The sequence below is a fragment of the Pelobates fuscus genome, chromosome 7 (genome assembly GCF_036172605.1).
Source record: "Pelobates fuscus isolate aPelFus1 chromosome 7, aPelFus1.pri, whole genome shotgun sequence".
Taxonomy (NCBI): domain Eukaryota; kingdom Metazoa; phylum Chordata; class Amphibia; order Anura; family Pelobatidae; genus Pelobates; species Pelobates fuscus.
This window is the reverse complement of record NC_086323.1, coordinates 84,108,352-84,132,960: the sequence shown is the minus strand read 5'-3', so window position 1 is coordinate 84,132,960 and position 24,609 is coordinate 84,108,352. Positions and strand designations below refer to the sequence as shown.

The following is a 24,609-nucleotide window of genomic DNA, read 5'->3' as shown; positions in this document are numbered from 1 at the left end:
ACCCCTTAAGGACAGAGCTTCAGAAGCTTGTCTTTCACTTAATGACAACGGCATTTTTTGCTATTTGCGTTCAACTGCAATTTGCATTTTACTAATTTATTGCACCGACACATATTATATACCGTTTTTTAAAGGACAGAAAGGGCTTTAATTTGATGTAACACATGTATATATAAATGCTTATTTATTATAAAAAAAATACAGAAATATGCAAAAAAATGAATTTTTGTGTGTTTTTTTTTACAGTTTTTGCAATAATAATGTGTACATAATTAGTGCAGGTTAAGGAAAGTAATTAAAAATAAATTCATTTAGTTGTTCTGAATTACAGAATATATAATGTGTCTGGGATTTTCAGTTTTTTTTGGTAGTTACAGGTCACAAAGCACAAGGAGTAAAATAAACTTTTTATGTGGAGCGATTTTAGAATTTGGTATGTTTGTCTTGTAAGCCTAATAGCCATAAAAGAAAACAAAATTGCCACACAAAAGTATATATTTATATAAAGTAGACACCACAGGCTATTTACCTAAGGTTGTTTTGACACTTTCTACGTAGCCATTTTACCACCAACCTCTGCTAAATATTGGAGTAAAATTGTGTTTTTTGGGGGTTTTCGCACACAAACTTATAACAAAGAACTTCTCATGTGTATTTTGTAAATTTGGTGTGTGCTATTCCTGTACAAAGTTTTATTATGTGTTCAGTTACTTCTGCTGAGTACAACGGTACCCCCATTGTATGTCTTTGGCACTATTTCGTGAAGCTACAGTGCCATATAGGAGACCTGTCCTTTTCAGTATTCACAGTAGAATTTTGAGAGACGGATTTAATGAGCCTATGCTTCCATTTGGGGTATTATAGTAGTTTGACTGTTCAAAAAAAACCCACAAAGGCCTACCATTTGTAAAAGTAGACACTCCAGGGTATCTCGTAAGGTGCATATTGTGCCTTAACATGCCCCCATTTTTTTACCATTACATGCCAAAGTATGTGGTAAAAAATAATTTTGTGCATTTTTTACATACGGATTGCATTTTTGCTGGGCATTTTGTATATTTCATGTGTGCCACTAAGTTCAAACCCCCCAAATTATGCTCAGCTAAGTCTTCTGAGTAAAAGGACACCCCCATTGTATGTCTATGGCACTATTTTGTGAAGCTACAGTGCCATATAGGAGACCAAGCCATATCAGTTTTGACCGAACTTTGAATTTTGACGCCGGGCCTATGTGCAATTTCCAAGCATCTTTGCAGGTTTTAAATTCAAACTACCCCACAAAGGCCTACCATTTCTTAAAGTAGACACCCCAGGGTATTTCAAAAGGCATATTTTGAACCTTAGCGTGGGATCATTTTTCCGCTAGCTTGTACCAGGTGTAGTGGTAATAAGCGTTTTTTCTGCCTTTTTGACACACAAAGTGAGTTTGCACAGTATATTTTGCAAACCTTATGTGTACTACCACTGTATAATACTTCATATGTTGCTCAGCTATGTCTGCTGAGTACAAAAATACCCCCGTATGTACCTTTGCCAGGTATATGTGGACATCGGAGGGGCACATTTGGGACAGAGCCATTCCATTTTTTTTCAAATTTTGAATTTTTACGCTGTGCCCATGTCCCATTTTAGAGTATTTTACCAGGCTATATAATCCAAATACCCCATAAAGCCATACCATTTCTTAAAGAAGACATCCCAGGGTATTTCAAAAGGCATATTTTGAACCTTAGCATGGGATCATTTTTCCGCTAGCTTGTACCAGGTGTAGTGGTAATGAGCGTTATTAAATGTATTTTTTTACTTTTTAAAACTTTTTTTACTTTTTAAAACTATTTTTTAAACTTTTGTTTTGATTATTCATTTTTTTAAAGTTTCCTAAACTTTCGTAAAACTTTTTTTTACAGATTTAACATTTTTCTAAGCTTTTTTTTTAACGTTAACCCCTAAGTAGCAGTAAGCAGCACTAACAGTAAATTCCCCATTTTCCCATAACTCCCACCCACCCCAGCTAGCAAAATATTTAATTATACAATATTTAAATTAGTTAATTAAATAAATTTAACCCCTGAGGGTTAAAAAATAAATAAAAGTTAATCGTCAGGGGTTAAAAAAAAAATTAGAACAGTATAATACTGTGATCTGTATTTTGATCACTGTAGGCAGTGATCGACTGGCAGGGAAGGGGTTAATTTTTATTTGGACTGGGTAAAGGGTTTATTTTTTTAAATTTTTTACTTAAATGTTATTAAAACTTTTTTTTTAACTTAATTTTTTAACTTTTTAAAGCGTATTTTTAAACTTTTTTTAACGTTAACCCCTAGTTAGCGTAATACTAAATCCCCCAATTCCCCACTAACTTCCACCCTCCCCAGCTAGCTAAATTTATAATTTTAAAATATTTAAATTAATTAATAAAATAAATTGAACCCCTGAGGGTTAAAAAAAAAAGAATTAACCCTCAGGGGTTAAAAAAAAAATCAGATCTTAGTAAAATGTAATCCCTGCCAATTGATCACTGTAGTCAGTGATCAATTGGCAGGGAAGGGGTTAATTTTTTATTAAAATGGGTAAAGGGGGGGGGAATTTTAATTTTACTATATTTTCTTTCCACCAGGGGGCAGGATCACTGAAGATCCGTCTCCCTGCACTTCACACAGAACCAGGAAGTGCAGGGAGGCGGAGGTGAGTATACACAGCACATGTGCCCGCTCTGGCATGCTGTCAGAGCGGGCACATGTACTCTGACAGCCCGATCCGGTGCTCCCGGTCTGCCTCTAATGCAGAGGCAGACCGGAGCACCATTAACCCCGCGATTGCGGCGATCTGGGGTTAATTTTAACGGGTGACGGACGAGGTCCGTCACTCGTCATTAACGCATTCCCCTGAGTGACGGACCTCGTCCGTCACTCGTCGTTAAGGGGTTAATGTATGCTGTTCTGTTTCTTGTGGAAAATCTCACTAAAACTGAAAAGTAAAAAAAAACAAAAAACTTAGAACTTGAGTTAATATTTATTTATGAAACAATCTGCTTTCTTCTAACTTTATATAGGAATTTTTTTTTCAAATGCCATCATAATTCAGCTCAGACAAGGCAGAGTCAGGGCTAACACTGCAAATGTAGATGAAAAATAGGAACATTATTTTATTTTCCCTCCTCTCGCGCAAAGGGCAGAGATTTGAACAGTGATTAACAGGGAGTTAAAATGGAGACAGCCAATTTCAGAATAAAGAAGTGTGGATTTCTACAAATTTTTTTTCCCATCTTATAAATACATAATTGTTTAATATAGGAAAAAGCAAACATAATATTAAAATCACCTGAGAAGTAACAGTTCCCCTTTAAGCAACATTCAATAAATTAATATTTGCACATCAATGCATGGTATTTAGCAAGTGTGTAAGGAATGCTAGAGTTATACAATTGTGATGATTTCAATGTCACCCTGATAAGATCTTTAGATTGATGAAATTGTTATATGACTGCACGTGATAGATAATTTTCTGTGAATATATGTGAAAACGTTAGAATATAAAAGTGTACTGTGTGGTTTATGGTTTACAATTTTCAAGTGAATATTTGTATTCTTCTGCAGTGATTCATTAACTTGAAGCATTAAAGGGACAAACCAAGCACCATAGCCACTTACACAGAATGATCCAGTTGTATGTTACCTAAAGGTTCATTGACAGATACAGTGACATGTATGTGACTTAAAATTACACGGAAAGTTTAAAATTAAGCCCAATATTCCAGAAACCTAAAAACATAATTTAGGAATCATCCTCTGCAGAAGTTTACCTTGAACTGAATATATTTCAAGAGGTGGAAATGCTCTGCATACAGACGAAAGTACTGCAAAACCTTGGAATTGTGCATGTAGTTTGGAAAATCATCAGGTATGGGAAAATCAGTGTAACACATCATCTCCTTTGACGTATTGATGATGACAGATTTGTAAATGCTGGCTCTACTCTTCTCTGAGTCTTCCTGTGAAATACAAGAAGAGCAACACATTTTTAAATATACTTATTGTACATTATGTTCACAGTCCTAATACAAAATGTTTTGTTCAAAATCCTAATGAAAGTAAATTGACTTGCAGCAAATTATGAGAGCCAGTATTGCCAGTCAGCATTGATATTGTCAAACCAAGTTAGGGAACTTTCTTACAAAATATGGAAATAAGATCTAAACGGATTTACAGAATGTGCATGACATCTGGTGGCTTTGTGTTATAGTGTTTTGATGCTACTGTAACACATGTATATACATACAGAATGTATCTGGTATTGACCTTTAGTAACAACCTCCGTGCATATTCACAATCGTAATATTCCAATAAATAGTTGCACTCACAGAACTTCCAAAATGTGATTTATTGTGTCAATCTCCAGACATGACACACACAGCAAATGTGCAGTTCAACGTTTCAACCCTACAAGGTCATTGTCAAGATACATAGTATATGAATATAGATAGACATTATAATAGGTGGCTGAGGTAGATCAGTATAATATAGTATGGCATAGTATAGTAATAAATAAAAAAGAGCTAATGTAATGACCATACACCTAATTAGTAGGGGGTAGTAATGTACCGAACTGTTCGCTGGTGAATAGTTCCTGGCGAACATAGCGTGTTCGCGTTCGCCACGGCGGGCGAACACATGCGCGGTTCGATCCGCCCTCTATTCGTCATCATTGACTAAACTTTGACCCTGTGCCTCACAGTCAGCAGACACATTCCAGCCAATCAGCAGCAGACCCTCTCACCTCCTGTACAGCATCCATTTTAGATTCATTCTGAAGCTGCATTCTTAGATAGAGGAGGGAAAGTGTAGCTGCTGCTCATTTGATAGCGAAATTGATAGCTAGGCTAGGGTATTCAGTGTCCACTACAGTCCTGAAGGACTCATCTGATCTCTGCTGTAAGGACAGCACCCCAAAAAAGCCCATATCTGGTGTCACAATAGCAGGCATTTAAAAACAAAAAAAAGGTTTCACTGTTATAGATTGAATAGCAGTTAGTTGTCTGCAAGCGTCTGTGTGTCAGGCCAACAGCGTATGCTCTGCAAGTGCACATTGCCACTCATATCTGGTGTCACAATAGCGTGCATTTAAAACCCAAAAACTTTTTTCACTTTTATAGATTGAATAGCAGTTAGTGGTCTTCAAGCGGGTGTGCCAGGCCCACAGCGTGTACTCTGCCAACCTCTGCCAGTGCACATTGCCACTCATATCTGGTCTCACAGTAGCTTGCACGCATAGTACCACTAATCCCCCCAAAAAAATGACAGGCAGAGGCAGGCCACCCCGCAGGGGCCGTCGTGGTCGGGGTGCTGTGGATTCCCTTTTGCCCTAGAATAATGCCCAATTTTCAGAGGCCACGTACCCTGAACTTGAAAAGTTCTGAGGACATAGTTGACTGGCTAACACAGGACACCCAATCTTCTAAAGCTTCCGCTCAGAACCTTGACGCACCATCCTCCTCCAGCTTAGCTTCGGGCACCTCTCAAGTTACCACTCGCCCGCCTGCTGCCACACCAAAACACTAGCACCACAGCTGCTTCACTTGATCTGTCAGAGGAATTATATACACATCAGTTGGAAGAAATGAGTGATGCGCAACCATTATTGCCAGAAGATGTAGATAACAGGGATATGTCTCAGTCAGGCAGCATTACACACATGGACGTACGGTGTGATGATGATGATGATGTTGTACCCGCTGCTGCTTCCTTTGCTGAGTTGTCAGATACAAGTGAAGCGGTTGATGATGACGATGCGTCCATGGATGTCACGTGGGTGCCCGCTCGGCAAGAAGAAGAACAGGGTGAAAGTTCAGATGGGGAGACAGAGAGGAGAAGGAGACGAGTTGGAAGCAGGGGGAGGTCATCGCAAGGAGCTAGTGGCACAGTCAGACAGCATGCATCGGCACCCGGGGTCAGCCCGACAGCACGCCAATCAACGCATGCTGTGTCCACTACCAGAATGCAGTCATTGCAGAGCTCAGCAGTGTGGCATTTTTTTGTGTGTCTGCCTCTGACAACAGCGATGCTATTTGCAACCTGTGCCAAAGGAAACTGAGTCGTGGGAAGTCCAACACCCACCGAGGTACAATTGCTTTGCGTAGGCACATGATCGCACATCACAAACGCCTATGGGATCAACACATGAGTACAAGCAGCACACAAACTCAAAGCCACCATCCTCCTCCTGGTCCAGCATCTTCAGCCACGTCAACCACTGCTGTCTTCCATGCCCCCTCTCAACCATCCGCCACTCCGTCTCTCGCCTTGAGCAGTTCCCGCTCATCTGCCCACAGTCAGGTGTCTGTCAAGGACATGTTTGAGCGTAAGAAGCCAATGTCAGAAAGACACCCCCTTGTCTAGCGTCTGACAGCTGGCTTGTCTGAACTATTAGCCCGCCAGCTTTTACCATACAAGCTGGCGTTCAAAAAATGTGTGGCTATTGGGACACCGCAGTGGAAGGTACCCGGCCAAAATTTCTTTTCACAAAAGACAATCCCCAACCTGTATTCAATTGTGCAAAAGGAAGTAATGGCATGTCTGGCACACAGTGTTGGGGCAAGGGTCCATCTGACCACTGATACCTGGTCTGCAAAGCATGGTCAGGGCAGGTATATCACCTACACTGCGCATTGGGTAAACCTGCTGACGGCTGCCAAGCATGGAATGCGTGGCTCTGCAGAGGAGTTGGTGACACCGCCACGACTTGCCGGCAGGCCTGCTGCCACCTCCTCTACTCCTCCTACTCCATCCTCTTCCATAACCTCCTCGGCTGAGTCCTCTTCTGCTGCTGCGTCTTGCTCAACATCAACGGCACCCCCCCGGTACTATTCCACATCCCGGATACGGCAGTGTCACGCCGTCTTGGGTTTGACTTGCTTGAAAACAGAGAGTCACACCGGACAAGCACTCCTGTCCGCCCTGAACGCACAGGTGGAAAAGTGGCTGACTCCGCAGCAACTGGATATCGGCAAAGTGGTTTGTGACAACGGAACAAATTTGTTGGCGGCATTGACGTTGGGCAAGTTGACACATGTGCCGTGCATGGCACATGTGTGTAATCTGATCGTACAATGCTTTGTGCATAAGTACACAGGCTTACAGGACGTCCTGAAGCAGGCCAGGAAGGTGTGTGGCCATTTCAGGCGTTCCTACACGGCCATGGCGCACTTTGCAGATACCCAGCGACGAAACAACATGCCAGTGAGGCGCTTGATTTGCGACAGCCCGACACGTTGGAATTCAACACTCCTAATGTTCGACCGCCTGCTCCAACAAGAAAAAGCCTTTAATGAATATTTGTATGACCGGGGTGCTAGGACAGCCTCTGGGGAGCTGGGAATTTTTTTGCCACGTTACTGGACGCTCATGCGCAATGCCTGTATGCTCATGCGTACTTTTGAGAAGGTGACAAACCTAGTCAGTCACACCAAAAGCACCACCAGCGACATCATACCATTTGTTTTCTTCCTGGAGCGTGCCCTGCGAAGAGTGCTGGATCCGGCCGTAGATGAGCGTGAAGAGGAAGAGGAAGAGTTGTGGTCACCATCACCACCAGAAACAGCCTTATAAGCATCGTTTGCTGGACCTGCGGTAACGCTGGAAGAGGATTGTGAGGAAGAGGAGTCAGAGGAGGAATGTGGCTTTGAGGAGGAGGAGGAAGACCAACCACAACAGGCATCCCATGGTGCTCGTTGTCACCTATCTGGTACCCGTGGTGTTGTACGTGGATGGGGGGGAAGAACATACCTTCATTGAGATCACTGAGGAGGAGGAACGGGAAATGAGTAGCTCGGCATCCAAACTTGTGCAAATGGGGCCTTTCATGCTGTCGTGCCTGTTGAGGGACCCTTGTATAAAAAGGCTGAAGGAGAACGACTTGTACTGGGTGTCCACGCTACTAGACCCCCGGTATAAGCAGAAAGTGGCTGAAATGTTACCAAATTACAACAAGTCAGAAAGGATGCAGCATTTGCTAAATAAATTAAAAAGTATGCTTTACACAGCGTATACGGGTGATGTCACAGCACAACGGGAGTCTAACAGGGGAAGAGGTGAAAGTAATCCTCCTCCTCCCATGACCACGCCGGCAAGGACAGGATGCTTTAAAGACATGTTGTTGATGGAGGACATGCGGAGCTTTTTAAGTCCTACGCATCACCACAGCCCTTCGGGATCCACCCTCAGAGAGCGACTCGACCGACAGGTAGCAGACTACCTCGCCTTAACTGCAGATATCGACACTCTGAGGAGCGATGAACCCCTTGACTACTGGGTTTGCAGGCTTGACCTGTGGCCTGAGCTATCCCAATTTGCGATAGAACTTCTGGCCTGCCCCGCTTCAAGTGTCCTGTCAGAAAGGACCTTCAGTTCAGCAGGAGGTATTGTTACTGAGAAGAGAAGTCGCCTAGGTCATAAAAGTCTAGATTACCTCACCTTTATTAAGATGAATGAGGGATGGATCCCGAAGGGACTGACAGTGGGCGATACATTCGACTAAAAAAGGGCTGATGAGATGAGCTGCCTTGGGCTAAAAATGGTGACCCTATGTAGGAGGAACAGTCCCAAGTCTGCTCTGTGTCAGTGTGTATCAGGGTCCCTGAGGACAGGTGTCAATCCATATCTGCCAAGTGATCCTATGTAGGGGGAACAGTCCCTATTCTGCCCTGTGTCATTGTGTATCAGGGTCCCTGAGGACAGGTGTCAATCCATATCTGCCAAGTTACCCTATGTAGGGGGAACAGTCCCTATTCTGCTCTGTGTCAGTGTGTATCAGAGTCCCTGAGGACAGGTGTCAATCCATATGTCAAGGTGTAAATATGTCATATGTCAGGTGTCCATCCATATCCATTGTGATTTAGGAATGTTAGGTGATTTATGCCCTTTATGGATTAAAACCAGACTCTGCATCAACTATGTAATTTTCCATGGGAGTTTTGCCATGGTTCCCCCTCCGGCATGCCACAGTCCAGGTGTTAGTCCCCTTGAAACAACTTTTCCATCACTATTGTGGCCAGAAAGAGTTCCTGTGGGTTTTAAAATCTGCCTGCCCATTGAAGTCTAAGGCGGTTCGCCCGGTCGCGAACGTTTGTGGAAGTTCGCATTCGCCGTTCGCAAACCGAAAATGTTATGTTCGCGACGTCACTATTTGTAATTTTAAGAAGAGCAATCTCAGTAGAGTGGAGGGGACGAAAGCCAGATTAAAGATGATCGAGGAGGGAGTTGGAATTTAGGAAGTGCGTCATATGAGTAAAGACAAGTCTTTCTAGTAGTTTTGAGGAAAAAGGAAGCAGGGATATGGGACAATAGTTGGAAGGGAAGACGGGATGGCTTTTTTAGGATGGGTACAACAGTAGCATGCTTAAGGGGAGCACGGACTACACCAGATGAAAGAGAGCAGTTTAGGATGTAAGTTAAGGATGGTACAAGACAAGGGGAGAGATATCTGATAAGATGGGAAGGTACTGGATCAAGCGGACAGGTGGTGGGATGAGAAGAGAGGAGAAGCAAAGCCACCTCCTGTTGGGGAGAAGGCCTGTAGGGTAGGGAAGGTACTATTAGTGAAAAATAGTTGTTTGAGTATAGTAAAACATGTGTGAATGGGAGAGGGAGGAGCAAAGGGGGGAGAATGTATTCCTTAACTGTTCAATCTTGTCGGTAAAGTAGCATGCAAGGCTATCTGCTGAAACGTCAGTGTAACGGACCGTTTTGCAAACAAGAGGTTAAAAACCGTTTAGGCGATATTCCCCTTTTCAGATGCACAGACAGCTACTGCAATCACACGAATTCACCAATCTCCCGAACTGGAACCAGGGGAATGCTCCAAACTCCCGAACAGGAAACACATGAATGCTGTAAACAGCCGAACAGGAAAAAACATACGAACAGTTTACACTCCTGGCCAGGGCCGCCATCAAGGGGTGACAACCATGAAGGTTGTTATTGGCCCAGCGGCCCTGGGGGGCCCGGCCGCCCGGGACCCACGTGGAGCGACGAAACTGCCGCAGGTGCATCACCAAGACCCATCAGCATTTAGGGCCACCCGATGAGCCCTATATCTTCAGGGGCCCGGACAGCGCTGCGGCCGTGCAATAGCTCAACCGGGCCCCTTTAAAAACAAAATGCGGCTGCACCACAAGGGCACCTGGGAGGAGGTTATGGCCGGTCACTTCCTTCCAGTTTACTCCACGCGGGGGAAGAGGGAGAGCAGAGGACAGGACAGGACAGTAGAGGACACCAGAGGCATCCGCTCCCGTCATCCCCAACCACCCTCCTGCAACTTAAAGGTAAGAGGTGGGTGGATGATAAGTGAGCTGTGTGTGTATATATGTATGTATGTATGTATATATCTATCAGTATGTATGTCAGTATGCGTGTATGTATATATCTCTGTGTATGTATATATATCTGTGTGTGTATATCTGTGTGTGTATATATCTGTGTGTGTGTGTACGTCTGTGTGTACGTCTGTATGTATGTGTATCAGTATGTATGTGTGTCAGTATGTGAGTATGTATCTGTATCTCCTTATGTATGTGTCTATATGTGTGTATGTCTGTTTCAGTATTTGTGTTTGTTAGTATGTGTGTATCTTTCTGTGTGTGTGCCTGTGTCCTTTTGTGTCTGTGTGTGTATTCCTGTGGGCGGGATTTGGAGGCGGGGCTTGGAGGCGGGGACCAGGGGTCCAGACCTTGAGCTGTGTTAGGGGCCCCACAATTTCTGATAGCGGCCCTGCTCCTGGCAGTCGCACTGTAACAGCATACAATCCAATTCCCCCCAAGAATGAGACGACACTTCGTTTGAGGATCAAGCAGAACGGATTTACTGGTGCTACCTGCCCGACTTTTATGCAGGTCTCCCACCTGGTGGACACTCCCCTAGGGGACCAGATGGGAAACATATTGGACATTGACCAATCACAAGCTTCCAATCCCACAATGCATCACAATCCCTCCTCTCTGTCCTGGAGATAATTGAGAAGTAATCCAATTATCTCCAAGGACAGAGGCAAAACTCCATTAACCACATGGCAGACAAAGGACAATAAAATACATAAAAATACATACTGTTACATTTATCACATAAAACATATGTATTCTGCCTATCCCCAGATAGCTGAGATCTGAGTACCCATTACTACCGGATGTCGCTCATATCACATACATACAGGGCCGTTTGAAGGAATTTGGGGGCCCCAAGCAAAACGGACATGGAGGCCCCCACATGCACGCTCAAGGTCTGGGCCCCCCGGCGCCTGCACCCCCCCCCCTCTCCCCCCGAGTCCGCCCACAGGGATGCAGTGTCTGCAAGGCCGGTGCAAGGATTTTTGCCGCCCAAGGCAAAAGTAAAGTTTGCCGCCCCCCATGTGACATCACAGTGCCCCACCCATATGATCTGCCATGTTAACTAACACAGTGCTGCAGTGCCGCCGTGTTTACAATAAAAGGCCTGCAGGGACAGGCTATAGACACCAGAACCACTACATTAAGCTGCAGTGGTTTTGGGGACTATAGTGTCCCTTTAATGTGAGGTAAATTAGAGATTAGTGCCACGAATAATATACTAGATTGCCTACTTACAACCAGATGAGGATGATGATGGGCTTCAGCTGCCGTCTGGCTCCACTGGTCTGGTGTAGAACAGGCTCTCTGGAGGCGGTTTGTAACTGTGGTCACAAAAATCAATGTTCTGGGAGAACGGGAAGCAGCTCCATTTTTTGAGGGCCATTTACACAGCTCAAGGTCTGGGTCCCAGGGTCCACCTTCATGTTCCACCAATGAGTTTGTTCACAGGGGTGTGTGTGTTTGGGGGGGGGGGGGATGTCCTGATGTGTGTAAGGAATGCATTGTGTGAATCTGTGTTTGTATGTGTAAGGGCTGCAAGGTGAGTTTGTGTATGTATGGGATGCAGTGTGTGTGTCTGTAAGGCAGTGTTTCCCAACCCAGTCCTCAAGGCACACCTACCACCAGTCCAGGATTTAAGGATTACCCAGTTTTGTCTAAGGGGTTTTTAGAAAAAAAAGAAAAAACACCTTAGACACAACTGGGTCACCCCTAAATCCTGGACTGGTAGGTGTGCCTTGAGGACTGGGTTGGGAAACACTGCTGTAAGGGATGCACTGAGTGTGTGGAAGGGGTGCATTGTGTGTTGCTGTGTGTAAGGGATGCATTGCTTGTGTATGTGTGTCTGTGTGTAATGCATTGTGTGTTTTTCTGTGTGCAATGGGTGCATTGTGTATGTGTGTGATGGATGTCAATCTCTCCCCCTACCCCCGTCAATTTCCTTCTTCTCCCCCCTCTCCAATTTCCTTCTTCTCCCCCCCCTCCAATTTCCTTCTTCTCCCCCCCCTCCAATTTCCTTCTTCTCCCCCCCCTCCAATTTCCTTCTTCTCCCCCCCCTCCAATTTCCTTCTTCTCCCCCCCCTCCAATTTCCTTCTTCTCCCCCTCCATCTCATTGCCTTCTCCCCCCTTCCAATTTCCTTCTTCTCCCTCTCCCTCTCATTTCCTTCCTTCTCCCCCCCTCCAATTTCCTTCCTTCTCCCCCCTCCAATTTCCTTCCTCCCCCTCCAATTTCCTTCCTCTCCCCCCTCCAATTTTCTTCCTCCCTCCCCCCCTCAGGTTTCCTTCCTCCCTCCCCCCTCAAATTTCCTTCCTCTCCCCCTCCCTCAAATTTCCTCCCTCCCTCTCCCCCCCACTCCCTCAAATTTCATCCCTCCCTCTCCCCCCACTCCCTCAAATTTCATCCCTCCCTCTCCCCCTCCACCCCCTCAAATTTCCTCCCTCCCCCCACCCACTCAAATTTCCTCCCTCCCCCCCACCCACTCAAATTTCCTCCCTCTCCCCCCACCCACTCAAATGTCCTCCCTCTCCCCCCACCCACTCAAATGTCCTCCCTCGCCCCCCCACCCACTCAAATTTTCTCCCTCCCCCTCCCCACCCACTCAAATTTTCTCCCTCCCCCCCTCCACCCACTCAAATTTTCTCCCTCCCCCCACCCACTCAAATTTTCTCCCTCCTCCCCCCCATCTACCCAAATTTTCTCCCTCCCCCACCCAAATTTTCTCCCTCCCCCCACCCAAATTTTCTCCCTCCCCCCCACTCAAATTTTCTCCCTCCCCCCCACTCAAATTTTCTCCCTCCCCCCCACTCAAATTTTCTCCCTCCCCCCACTCAAATTTTCTCCCTCCCCCCCACTCAAATTTTCTCCCTCCCCCCCACTCAAATTTTCTCCCTCTCCCCCCTCTCAAATTTTCTCCCTCTCCCCCCTCCAATTTCCTCCCTCCCTCTCCCCCACTCACTGAAATGTCCTCCCCCAACTGGCTGTCCCTGACACCCGGCGGGCGCGCGAGGGAGCAGTCTCCCTGGCTGAGTGCTTCCTCTTCAGCTCCCTCACGCGCCGAATACTGATGCCGGAGCCGGAAGATGACGTCATCCTCCGGCTCCGGCATCAGTATTCGGCGCGCGAGGGAGCTGAAGAGGAAGCACTCAGCCAGGGAGACTGCTCCCTCGCGCGCCCGCCGGGTGTCAGGGACAGCCAGTTGGGGGAGGACATTTCAGTGAGTGGGGGAGAGGGAGGGAGGAAATTGGAGGGGGGAGAGGGAGAAAATTTGAGAGGGGGGAGAGGGAGAAAATTTGAGTGGGGGGGAGGGAGAAAATTTGAGTGGGGGGGAGGGAGAAAATTTGAGTGGGGGGAGGGAGAAAATTTGAGTGGGGGGGAGGGAGAAAATTTGAGTGGGGGGAGGGAGAAAATTTGAGTGGGGGGGAGGGAGAAAATTTGAGTGGGGGAGGGAGAAAATTTGGGTGGGGGGAGGGAGAAAATTTGGGTGGGGGAGGGAGAAAATTTGGGTAGATGGGGGGGAGGAGGGAGAAAATTTGAGTGGGTGGGGGGGAGGGAGAAAATTTGAGTGGGTGGAGGGGGGGAGGGAGAAAATTTGAGTGGGTGGGGAGGGGGAGGGAGAAAATTTGAGTGGGTGGGGGGGCGAGGGAGGACATTTGAGTGGGTGGGGGGAGAGGGAGGACATTTGAGTGGGTGGGGGGAGAGGGAGGAAATTTGAGTGGGTGGGGGGGAGGGAGGAAATTTGAGTGGGTGGGGGGAGGGAGGAAATTTGAGGGGGTGGAGGGGGAGAGGGAGGGATGAAATTTGAGGGAGTGGGGGGAGAGGGAGGGATGAAATTTGAGGGAGTGGGGGGGAGAGGGAGGGAGGAAATTTGAGGGAGGGGGAGAGGAAGGAAATTTGAGGGGGGAGGGAGGAAGGAAACCTGAGGGGGGGAGGGAGGAAGAAAATTGGAGGGGGGAGAGGAAGGAAATTGGAGGGGGAGGAAGGAAATTGGAGGGGGGAGAAGGAAGGAAATTGGAGGGGGGGAGAAGGAAGGAAATGAGAGGGAGAGGGAGAAGAAGGAAATTGGAAGGGGGGAGAAGGCAATGAGAGGGAGGGGGAGAAGAAGGAAATTGGAGGGGGGGGAGAAGAAGGAAATTGGAGGGGGGGAGAAGAAGGAAATTGGAGGGGGGGGAGAAGAAGGAAATTGGAGGGGGGGGAGAAGAAGGAAATTGGAGGGGGGGGAGAAGAAGGAAATTGGAGGGGGGGGAGAAGAAGGAAATTGGAGAGGGGGGGAGAAGAAGGAAATTGACGGGGGTAGGGGGAGAGATTGACATCCATCACACACACACACAATGCACCCATTGCACACAGAAAAACACACAATGCATTACACACAGACACACATACACAAGCAATGCATCCCTTACACACAGCAACACACAATGCACCCCTTCCACACACTCAGTGCATCCCTTACAGCAGTGTTTCCCAACCCAGTCCTCAAGGCACACCTACCAGTCCAGGATTTAGGGGTGACCCAGTTGTGTCTAAGGTGTTTTTTCTTTTTTTTCTAAAAACCCCTTAGACAAAACTGGGTAATCCTTAAATCCTGGACTGGTGGTAGGTGTGCCTTGAGGACTGGGTTGGGAAACACTGCCTTACAGACACACACACTGCATCCCATACATACACAAACTCACCTTGCAGCCCTTACACATACAAACACAGATTCACACAATGCATTCCTTACACACATCAGGACATCCCCCCCCCCCCCAAACACACACACCCCTGTGAACAAACTCATTGGTGGAACATGAAGGTGGACCCTGGGACCCAGACCTTGAGCTGTGTAAATGGCCCTCAAAAAATGGAGCTGCTTCCCGTTCTCCCAGAACATTGATTTTTGTGACCACAGTTACAAACCGCCTCCAGAGAGCCTGTTCTACACCAGACCAGTGGAGCCAGATGGCAGCTGAAGCCCATCATCATCCTCATCTGGTTGTAAGTAGGCAATCTAGTATATTATTCGTGGCACTAATCTCTAATTTACCTCACATTAAAGGGACACTATAGTCCCCAAAACCACTGCAGCTTAATGTAGTCGTTCTGGTGTCTATAGCCTGTCCCTGCAGGCCTTTTATTGTAAACACGGCGGCACTGCAGCACTGTGTTAGTTAACATGGCAGATCATATGGGTGGGGCACTGTGATGTCACATGGGGGGCGGCAAACTTTACTTTTGCCTTGGGCGGCAAAAATCCTTGCACCGGCCTTGCAGACACTGCATCCCTGTGGGCGGACTCGGGGGGAGAGGGGGGGGGGTGCAGGCGCCGGGGGGCCCAGACCTTGAGCGTGCATGTGGGGGCCTCCATGTCCGTTTTGCTTGGGGCCCCCAAATTCCTTCAAACGGCCCTGTATGTATGTGATATGAGCGACATCCGGTAGTAATGGGTACTCAGATCTCAGCTATCTGGGGATAGGCAGAATACATATGTTTTATGTGATAAATGTAACAGTATGTATTTTTATGTATTTTATTGTCCTTTGTCTGCCATGTGGTTAATGGAGTTTTGCCTCTGTCCTTGGAGATAATTGGATTACTTCTCAATTATCTCCAGGACAGAGAGGAGGGATTGTGATGCATTGTGGGATTGGAAGCTTGTGATTGGTCAATGTCCAATATGTTTCCCATCTGGTCCCCTAGGGGAGTGTCCACCAGGTGGGAGACCTGCATAAAAGTCGGGCAGGTAGCACCAGTAAATCCGTTCTGCTTGATCCTCAAACGAAGTGTCGTCTCATTCTTGGGGGGAATTGGATTGTATGCTGTTACAGTGCGACTGCCAGGAGCAGGGCCGCTATCAGAAATTGTGGGGCCCCTAACACAGCTCAAGGTCTGGACCCCTGGTCCCCGCCTCCAAGCCCCGCCTCCAAATCCCGCCCACAGGAATACACACACAGACACAAAAGGACACAGGCACACACACAGAAAGATACACACATACTAACAAACACAAATACTGAAACAGACATACACACATATAGACACATACATAAGGAGATACAGATACATACTCACATACTGACACACATACATACTGATACACATACATACAGACGTACACACAGACGTACACACACACAGATATATACACACACAGATATACACACACAGATATATATACATACACAGAGATATATACATACACGCATACTGACATACATACTGATAGATATATACATACATACATACATATATACACACACAGCTCACTTATCATCCACCCACCTCTTACCTTTAAGTTGCAGGAGGGTGGTTGGGGATGACGGGAGCGGATGCCTCTGGTGTCCTCTACTGTCCTGTCCTGTCCTCTGCTCTCCCTCTTCCCCCGCGTGGAGTAAACTGGAAGGAAGTGACCGGCCATAACCTCCTCCCAGGTGCCCTTGTGGTGCAGCCGCATTTTGTTTTTAAAGGGGCCCGGTTGAGCTATTGCACGGCCGCAGCGCTGTCCGGGCCCCTGAAGATATAGGGCTCATCGGGTGGCCCTAAATGCTGATGGGTCTTGGTGCAGATGCACCTGCGGCAGTTTCGTCGCTCCACGTGGGTCCCGGGCGGCCGGGCCCCCCAGGGCCGCTGGGCCAATAACAACCTTCATGGTTGTCACCCCTTGATGGCGGCCCTGGCCAGGAGTGTAAACTGTTCGTATGTTTTTTCCTGTTCGGCTGTTTACAGCATTCATGTGTTTCCTGTTCGGGAGTTTGGAGCATTCCCCTGGTTCCAGTTCGGGAGATTGGTGAATTCGTGTGATTGCAGTAGCTGTCTGTGCATCTGAAAAGGGGAATATCGCCTAAACGGTTTTTAACCTCTTGTTTGCAAAACGGTCCGTTACACTGACGTTTCAGCAGATAGCCTTGCATGCTACTTTACCGACAAGATTGAACAGTTAAGGAATACATTCTCCCCCCTTTGCTCCTCCCTCTCCCATTCACACATGTTTTACTATACTCAAACAACTATTTTTCACTAATAGTACCTTCCCTACCCTACAGGCCTTCTCCCCAACAGGAGGTGGCTTTGCTTCTCCTCTCTTCTCATCCCACCACCTGTCCGCTTGATCCAGTACCTTCCCATCTTATCAGATATCTCTCCCCTTGTCTTGTACCATCCTTAACTTACATCCTAAACTGCTCTCTTTCATCTGGTGTAGTCCGTGCTCCCCTTAAGCATGCTACTGTTGTACCCATCCTAAAAAAGCCATCCCGTCTTCCCTTCCAACTATTGTCCCATATCCCTGCTTCCTTTTTCCTCAAAACTACTAGAAAGACTTGTCTTTACTCATATGACGCACTTCCTAAATTCCAACTCCCTCCTCGATCATCTTTAATCTGGCTTTCGTCCCCTCCACTCTACTGAGATTGCTCTTCTTAAAATTACAAATAGTGACGTCGCGAACATAACATTTTCGGTTTGCGAACGGCGAATGCGAACTTCCACAAACGTTCGCGACCGGGCGAACCGCCTTAGACTTCAATGGGCAGGCAGATTTTAAAACCCACAGGAACTCTTTCTGGCCACAATAGTGATGGAAAAGTTGTTTCAAGGGGACTAACACCTGGACTGTGGCATGCCGGAGGGGGAACCATGGCAAAACTCCCATGGAAAATTACATAGTTGATGCAGAGTCTGGTTTTAATCCATAAAGGGCATAAATCACCTAACATTCCTAAATCACAATGGATATGGATGGACACCTGACATATGACATATTTACACCTTGACATATGGATTGACACCTGTCCTCAGGGACTCTGATACACACTGACACAGAGCAGAATAGGGACTGTTCCCCCTACATAGGGTAACTTGGCAGATATGGATTGACACCTGTCCTCAGGGACCCTGATACACAATGACACAGGGCAGAATAGGGACTGTTCCCCCTACATAGGATCACTTGGCAGATATGGATTGACACCTGTCCTCAGGGACCCTGATACACACTGACACAGAGCAGACTTGGGACTGTTCCCCCTACATAGGGTCACCATTTTTAGCCCAAGGCAGCTCATCTCATCAGCCCTTTTTTAGTCGAATGTATCGCCCACTGTCAGTCCCTTCGGGATCCATCCCTCATTCATCTTAATAAAGGTGAGGTAATCTAGACTTTTATGACCTAGGCGACTTCTCTTCTCAGTAACAATACCTCCTGCTGAACTGAAGGTCCTTTCTGACAGGACACTTGAAGCGGGGCAGGCCAGAAGTTCTATCGCAAATTGGGATAGCTCAGGCCACAGGTCAAGCCTGCAAACCCAGTAGTCAAGGGGTTCATCGCTCCTCAGAGTGTCGATATCTGCAGTTAAGGCGAGGTAGTCTGCTACCTGTCGGTCGAGTCGCTCTCTGAGGGTGGATCCCGAAGGGCTGTGGTGATGCGTAGGACTTAAAAAGCTCCGCATGTCCTCCATCAACAACATGTCTTTAAAGCATCCTGTCCTTGCCGGCGTGGTCATGGGAGGAGGAGGATTACTTTCACCTCTTCCCCTGTTAGACTCCCGTTGTGCTGTGACATCACCCGTATACGCTGTGTAAAGCATACTTTTTAATTTATTTAGCAAATGCTGCATCCTTTCTGACTTGTTGTAATTTGGTAACATTTCAGCCACTTTCTGCTTATACCGGGGGTCTAGTAGCGTGGACACCCAGTACAAGTCGTTCTCCTTCAGCCTTTTTATACAAGGGTCCCTCAACAGGCACGACAGCATGAAAGGCCCCATTTGCACAAGTTTGGATGCCGAGCTACTCATTTCCCGTTCCTCCTCCTCAGTGATCTCAATGAAGGTATGTTCTTCCCCCCCATCCACGTACAACACCACGGGTACCAGATAGGTGACAACGAGCACCATGGGATGCCTGTTGTGGTTGGTCTTCCTCCTCCTCCTCAAAGCCACATTCCTCCTCTGACTCCTCTTCCTCACAATCCTCTTCCAGCGTTACCGCAGGTCCAGCAAACGATGCTTATAAGGCTGTTTCTGGTGGTGATGGTGACCACAACTCTTCCTCTTCCTCTTCACGCTCATCTACGGCCGGATCCAGCACTCTTCGCAGGGCACGCTCCAGGAAGAAAACAAATGGTATGATGTCGCTGGTGGTGCCTTTGGTGTGACTGACTAGGTTTGTCACCTTCTCAAAAGTACGTCATCTTCCGGCTCTGGCATCAGTACGGTGCGCGAGGGAGTTGAAGAGGAAGCACTCAGAGGAGAGTGCTCCCTCGCGCGCCCGCCGGGTGACAGCAGGGCCAGCCTCTGGGGGGCCCTGAGGTGACCGGCTGCTGGGCCCCCCAGGAGAAGAGGCTGGCCCAGTGGGAACATACCGGGGTCGCAGGGCCCCCTGCGACCCGGTATGTTCCCACTGAATGTGGGGCCCGGACGACCTGAGCAGTCCGGGCCCCCCAGGACCGCATGCCCCTGCCGGCTCTGCTTGGGGCCCCGGGCCAGCTCGGGGCCCCAAGCAGTTGCTTGTTTTGCCTGTCGGCTAGCGACGGGCCTGCATACATACAGTTCAATCGCCATGGAGCCAAAGTATTTCATACAGTCTTTCCGTATACGTCTGGGCTCCATGTCATAGTTATCTGGGGTAGCATGGCTTTAACAGTCCGCAGAAAGGCACGAACCAGCCTTTCTGCAGGGAAAAAATAAGTGTTAAACATGGGGCCATAGTCCAGTGGCAGGAGGCGGGCGACCAGGCTCCTCCATTGGTCAGTGGCGAGGTTGGTTCCGCCACAGTCAGTTTGAAAGGTGGCTTGAGGTAGGCGATGGAGAGAGTTGAAGGTATTAAAGAAACGCCAGGGATTGCGTGAGCATGAATTAACAAGAGAGGAAAAGTAGGATTTCCCTGATTTTCCTTTATAATGTTTGCAATACTCATATATGCTAAGTACATGCAATATACTTTTTTTATTTTATAATAATGCGAATCTGAACATATTCTGATCTCCCTTAACTAATTGTAGGATAAACTGGTAATTTTTATTTGCATGAAATGTGTTTTTGTACATGTCGATAGGGCATTTGTATTGGTTTGGCATTTCAAAGTTTGAAAACTATATAATACCTTAAATCTCCAGAGCCCTCCAATATCTTCACTTTTTTCAAAACATGTGGGTTCCAAACTTTCATCCAGACAACATTTAATTGCTGCTAATCCACTGCAACCAGCTCCAATCACTGCAACTCTTTCAGGCATTTTGAGTTTATGAGTTTCGCTTAATGTAGTTAAAGAAAACTGCTAAAGAAATTACCAATATCATAAGTATGTTCAACATGAACAATGCAACACATGATAAATATATACAAATATATAATTATTTTTTCATTTCTACATTGAAGTACCAAAGAACGATTCTTGTGCAAAATATCATCTTGACTTTTATTTTTAATATATGATGCCAAATGCATGTCTGTATGTTCTATAAAATACAAAATCAGCAAAAGTAAAATAAAATTCAGCTGTGATCCCTAAACGCAGAAAGGCCACAGAGAATTGCCCTTCAATTAAAAAAAAAAAAAAAAAAAAAAGTACAAATGTAGGTTTTCAATAGATCCCTATTAACAAGAGTTGCTTTGAGGCATTACAATCCACCCCTACCGGAACACTTTTAAGGCTTGTTGAAGGGTTACAATGTGTACTTTGTTGGTTAATGAGAAACAGCTGAAGAACCTTGCAGATTGGAGAGCAAGAGTGAGAAATAGAAGCATACATACCCAGGAAAACCAATGAACAAAAGGACTGTGGGGGAACCTTGGTGGTGAGGGTTATAGCTTGCTACTTGGATTTTGCTTAATTGTTTTTTTATGTTGGGGCTCCCTTTTATAGACACAATGAGTTTTATATTTGATTGTTTTCTTTAAATCATATTGTTTTTAATGTTACAAAATATAAGGATAAAGGAAAACTGCATATCGTATTTATTGATCTTGGTGATGGCTCTGCCATATTAGCTTATGCTTATGATGCAGTATAACTCCATGGTTTATTATTTTGTATGCAAAACTATTTTAATCACATCAATACATGTTTAACTATTATATCATTATTTACATATCACGCAATTATGATGTCTCTGAGGTGAAACAAGTGGGACTTTTTTTTGCACCCTCACCACCCCACCCCATTAAAATGTCTATGTTTCATGCGTCTAGCTTGTGTGCAGTTGAGTCATTGAGTGCTTCACTTGTTAAAGTTATATTACACTATTTATTTGATTTTTTTTATAGATTTTCATTTATTTTGTATTTTTGCAGTGCACAAGGTAAGGCAAGCTTGAGGTACCCCAACGGCAATCAGGCATTGCATCACTCGTTACATGTGGGGTAATAGGAAAGACGTGCACAACTTTATCATATTAACAAGATAAACAAGCATAGGTAGATACGTTAGCTGGTCAATAACGTTAAGCATAAAGGTAAACAGGCTAAGCTAACTGACAACACTATTAGTGAAAAATAGTGGTTTGAGTATAGTAAAAAAGATGGAATGATGGTAGTTAAGATTAGTGAGATACTTGCATAGTCAGGTGAAGGAATACCCTAAGGTATAGGTAGGCATACCATAGCTCTATGGATATATGCAATTGAATGAAACAGTATACAAGATTCATTATCAGTGCTGGGGTTTGAAAATGGTGAAAATTACACTTTTACACCTGATCGCATTGTAGCAAACATATGTTATACTTCCCTACTCACAGACATTACTAGAGGCATGTAGTTTACGTTAGGTAGGGTGTGCATATATCTAACATGGGTAACATTGTGATCAAGGTGCTCATTATGGCAGTATACCACCCGATCCTGCTTCGTCCTCATCAAAGCATGGTATATGAATCTAGGATAGTTTGTGGTGGACTGAAGTTACGGGACAGCGTGTTGGCAGGTCAGACAGTCTTCCGACTCCCCTACGAGGGCCATGTCGTATAGTTGAGCGAAGTCCACTTTAGGGAACAGTGCAGCGATGTGAAGGTGCCCCTCTAGCCCGGGGATTGTGGCCCAGGGTCTTCCCATGTGGGATAGTACGGTGGGTGTTGCGTGCTTCTTGCAAATACTTTCTTTTGCACCCTATGGCCCTCTGTAAGTGTGGCCGGTACCTTCGGGTTGAGACCCACTTTGCTCTCAGCCCAGGTGGGCAACATATGCATGTGGCTGAAGCTAGGATACGTTTTGTGTCGGGTCGAGTTGAGGTAGCTGCAGGCCGCGTGTAGCTGGGTCTGGTGCGTCTGCCATCTTGGATACCTCCACCTCCGTACAGCTTAGGAGTACAGCAAGGTTCGCCAAGAAGTATGTCAGCTCAGATCATAGGGGACCGGGATATCCCCCATCGGTCCACGGGGGGGGGGGGGATTGACTTGTATTCGAGTGTGGCTTGTGTCTGCGGAGAGAAAGCGCCGGCCTTTCCCCCTCGCCGTCTCTGGAAGGCCACAATCTGCTGCCGTGGTTCTTTGGCACTCAGAGCTTCGGTACTGGTATCATAAGTTGTGTACAGGATTCCCCAGCTCATAGGTCTCTGTAGTTTCCAGAATTTCAGCCCGAGCAATCCTCTTTTTGTTTCACTATACCGCAGAAGCTCATGCGAGACACATCCTGCAGACTCGCTGGTCAGGCCCCGCTCCCTATATTACACTAGTTATATGTTTACTTTTATAGACACAATGAGTTTTATATTTGATTGTTTTCTTTAAATCATATTGTTTTTAATGTTACTGTATGCAGTTTTCCTTTATCCTTATATTTTGTATTTATTGATCTTGGTGATGGCTCTGCCATATTAGCTTATGCTGCAGTATAACTCCATGGTTTATTATTTTGTATGCAAAACTATTTTAATCACATCAATACATGTTTAACTATTATCTCATTATTTACATATCACGTAATTATGATGTCTTTTGATTAATGTTAAAGAGGAACTGGCACTTCTGACTAATCCTGGACACCGTACAAGCGTTCATTCATGCCAAAGTGATCAGATTCACTTTGCAGAAACACAGATTGAGACATGTATTGATCAATCTATGGACGTCTCAACATAAGCTATGAAGAAATATTTCTGGCATTGGATTGTTGTGAGAAGCTGTCACAGCATGCTGATGCCTGTTATCCCAATGCTGCAAGTCTGCATCCAATCTCTGTACTTTTAATACAAGATCAGAATGTACCAGGCACCTGATGACTGCCCTACTAGTTCGACAACCAGCAACAGTGACAGAATGCTTCTTAAGTGACAGTCATGAGAGTCAATCACAGCAATAACGTTCCTTAGCTATGATCATAGTGATTGGTTCTCACAGCAATCATTCAGCCTCTGTGTCACGTTTACATAGATTGAGATGGAGCTCAACTGCAGATTTCTTGGATTTAGATGAAGAATTAGATTTATAGAGAGTAATATAGGAACTGGCAATTCAATATAAGAATTACGGTTACTGTAACTTTAATTATTTCGATTGAAGGAGAATATAGGTACTGTATCTTTAAATACTTCAATATTGGTAAGCGGCTTCCTTATTGCAATCAAGATATTTGCTTTTGCAAGAACTAAGATAATTGAATGAAGCTATAATGAAGATTTAAACAACAGTAAATTGAATAAGGTTTTAAGCTAGCAGGATACGTTATCAGCTGGAGCCTGAAAGTTTAGTGGGCAGGTTACAGCAGAATTGATTGGAGTCTTTGAGAGAAAAAGTTCGTATAACAGAGGGAACAAATAACTTAGCTTCCTGAGGTTGAAGTTTGGTTCCAGAGTTCCCTTCCAGGGAGGTTCTTTGGGAGACAGGACGAGAGGAGTCAGATACAAGCCGTGGTCGAGGAGAGGAGAAGGCGGTTAGACGAGTTTCAGTCCGATTCGGTACACAGGTAAGTTGTAGAGAGAGAATGTCAGCCGGTTAAGTTCCATGGTACGCCGTTCATTAATCCAGCGTCTTGTGTCTGGTGCGGTCGCATTATGTAGCGTGATGAGCCCGCGTCAGAGAGGGGGTGTGGCTAAACTCCGTCAACCCGGAAGAGACAGGAATTACTGGTAACGGGCATGACACTCTGAGCCAAACAGAAAACCAAAACAGTGCATTGATAGGGTAGGATTAGTAAAGATTAGGGTTTTCAAGGGTTAGGGTAAGCTAGGGTTAGACATGATTATGGTTAAAGAAGGTTGGAGTGGGGTGGAAACAGTGTCACAGTGTTCAGTATGATAAAAGCGAAAGTATCATTTCAA

General features: G+C 45.9%; 1 protein-coding gene across 1 annotated transcript in view; it reads right to left on the bottom strand.

Moving 5' to 3' along the window:
* The window catches only part of LOC134567968 (flavin-containing monooxygenase 5-like), a 47,407-nt gene extending 26,815 nt beyond the window's left edge, over nt 1-20,592 (bottom strand). Inside the window, exons 1-2 of the mRNA XM_063426156.1 lie at nt 20,458-20,592; nt 3,803-3,991 (exon numbers count right to left, since the gene is read on the bottom strand). Of these exons, the coding sequence (XP_063282226.1) occupies nt 3,803-3,991; nt 20,458-20,589 (321 nt within the window). The 5' untranslated portion in view covers nt 20,590-20,592. The remainder of the gene's footprint in view (nt 1-3,802; nt 3,992-20,457) is intronic.
* Nucleotides 20,593-24,609: the final 4,017 nt, after the last annotated feature.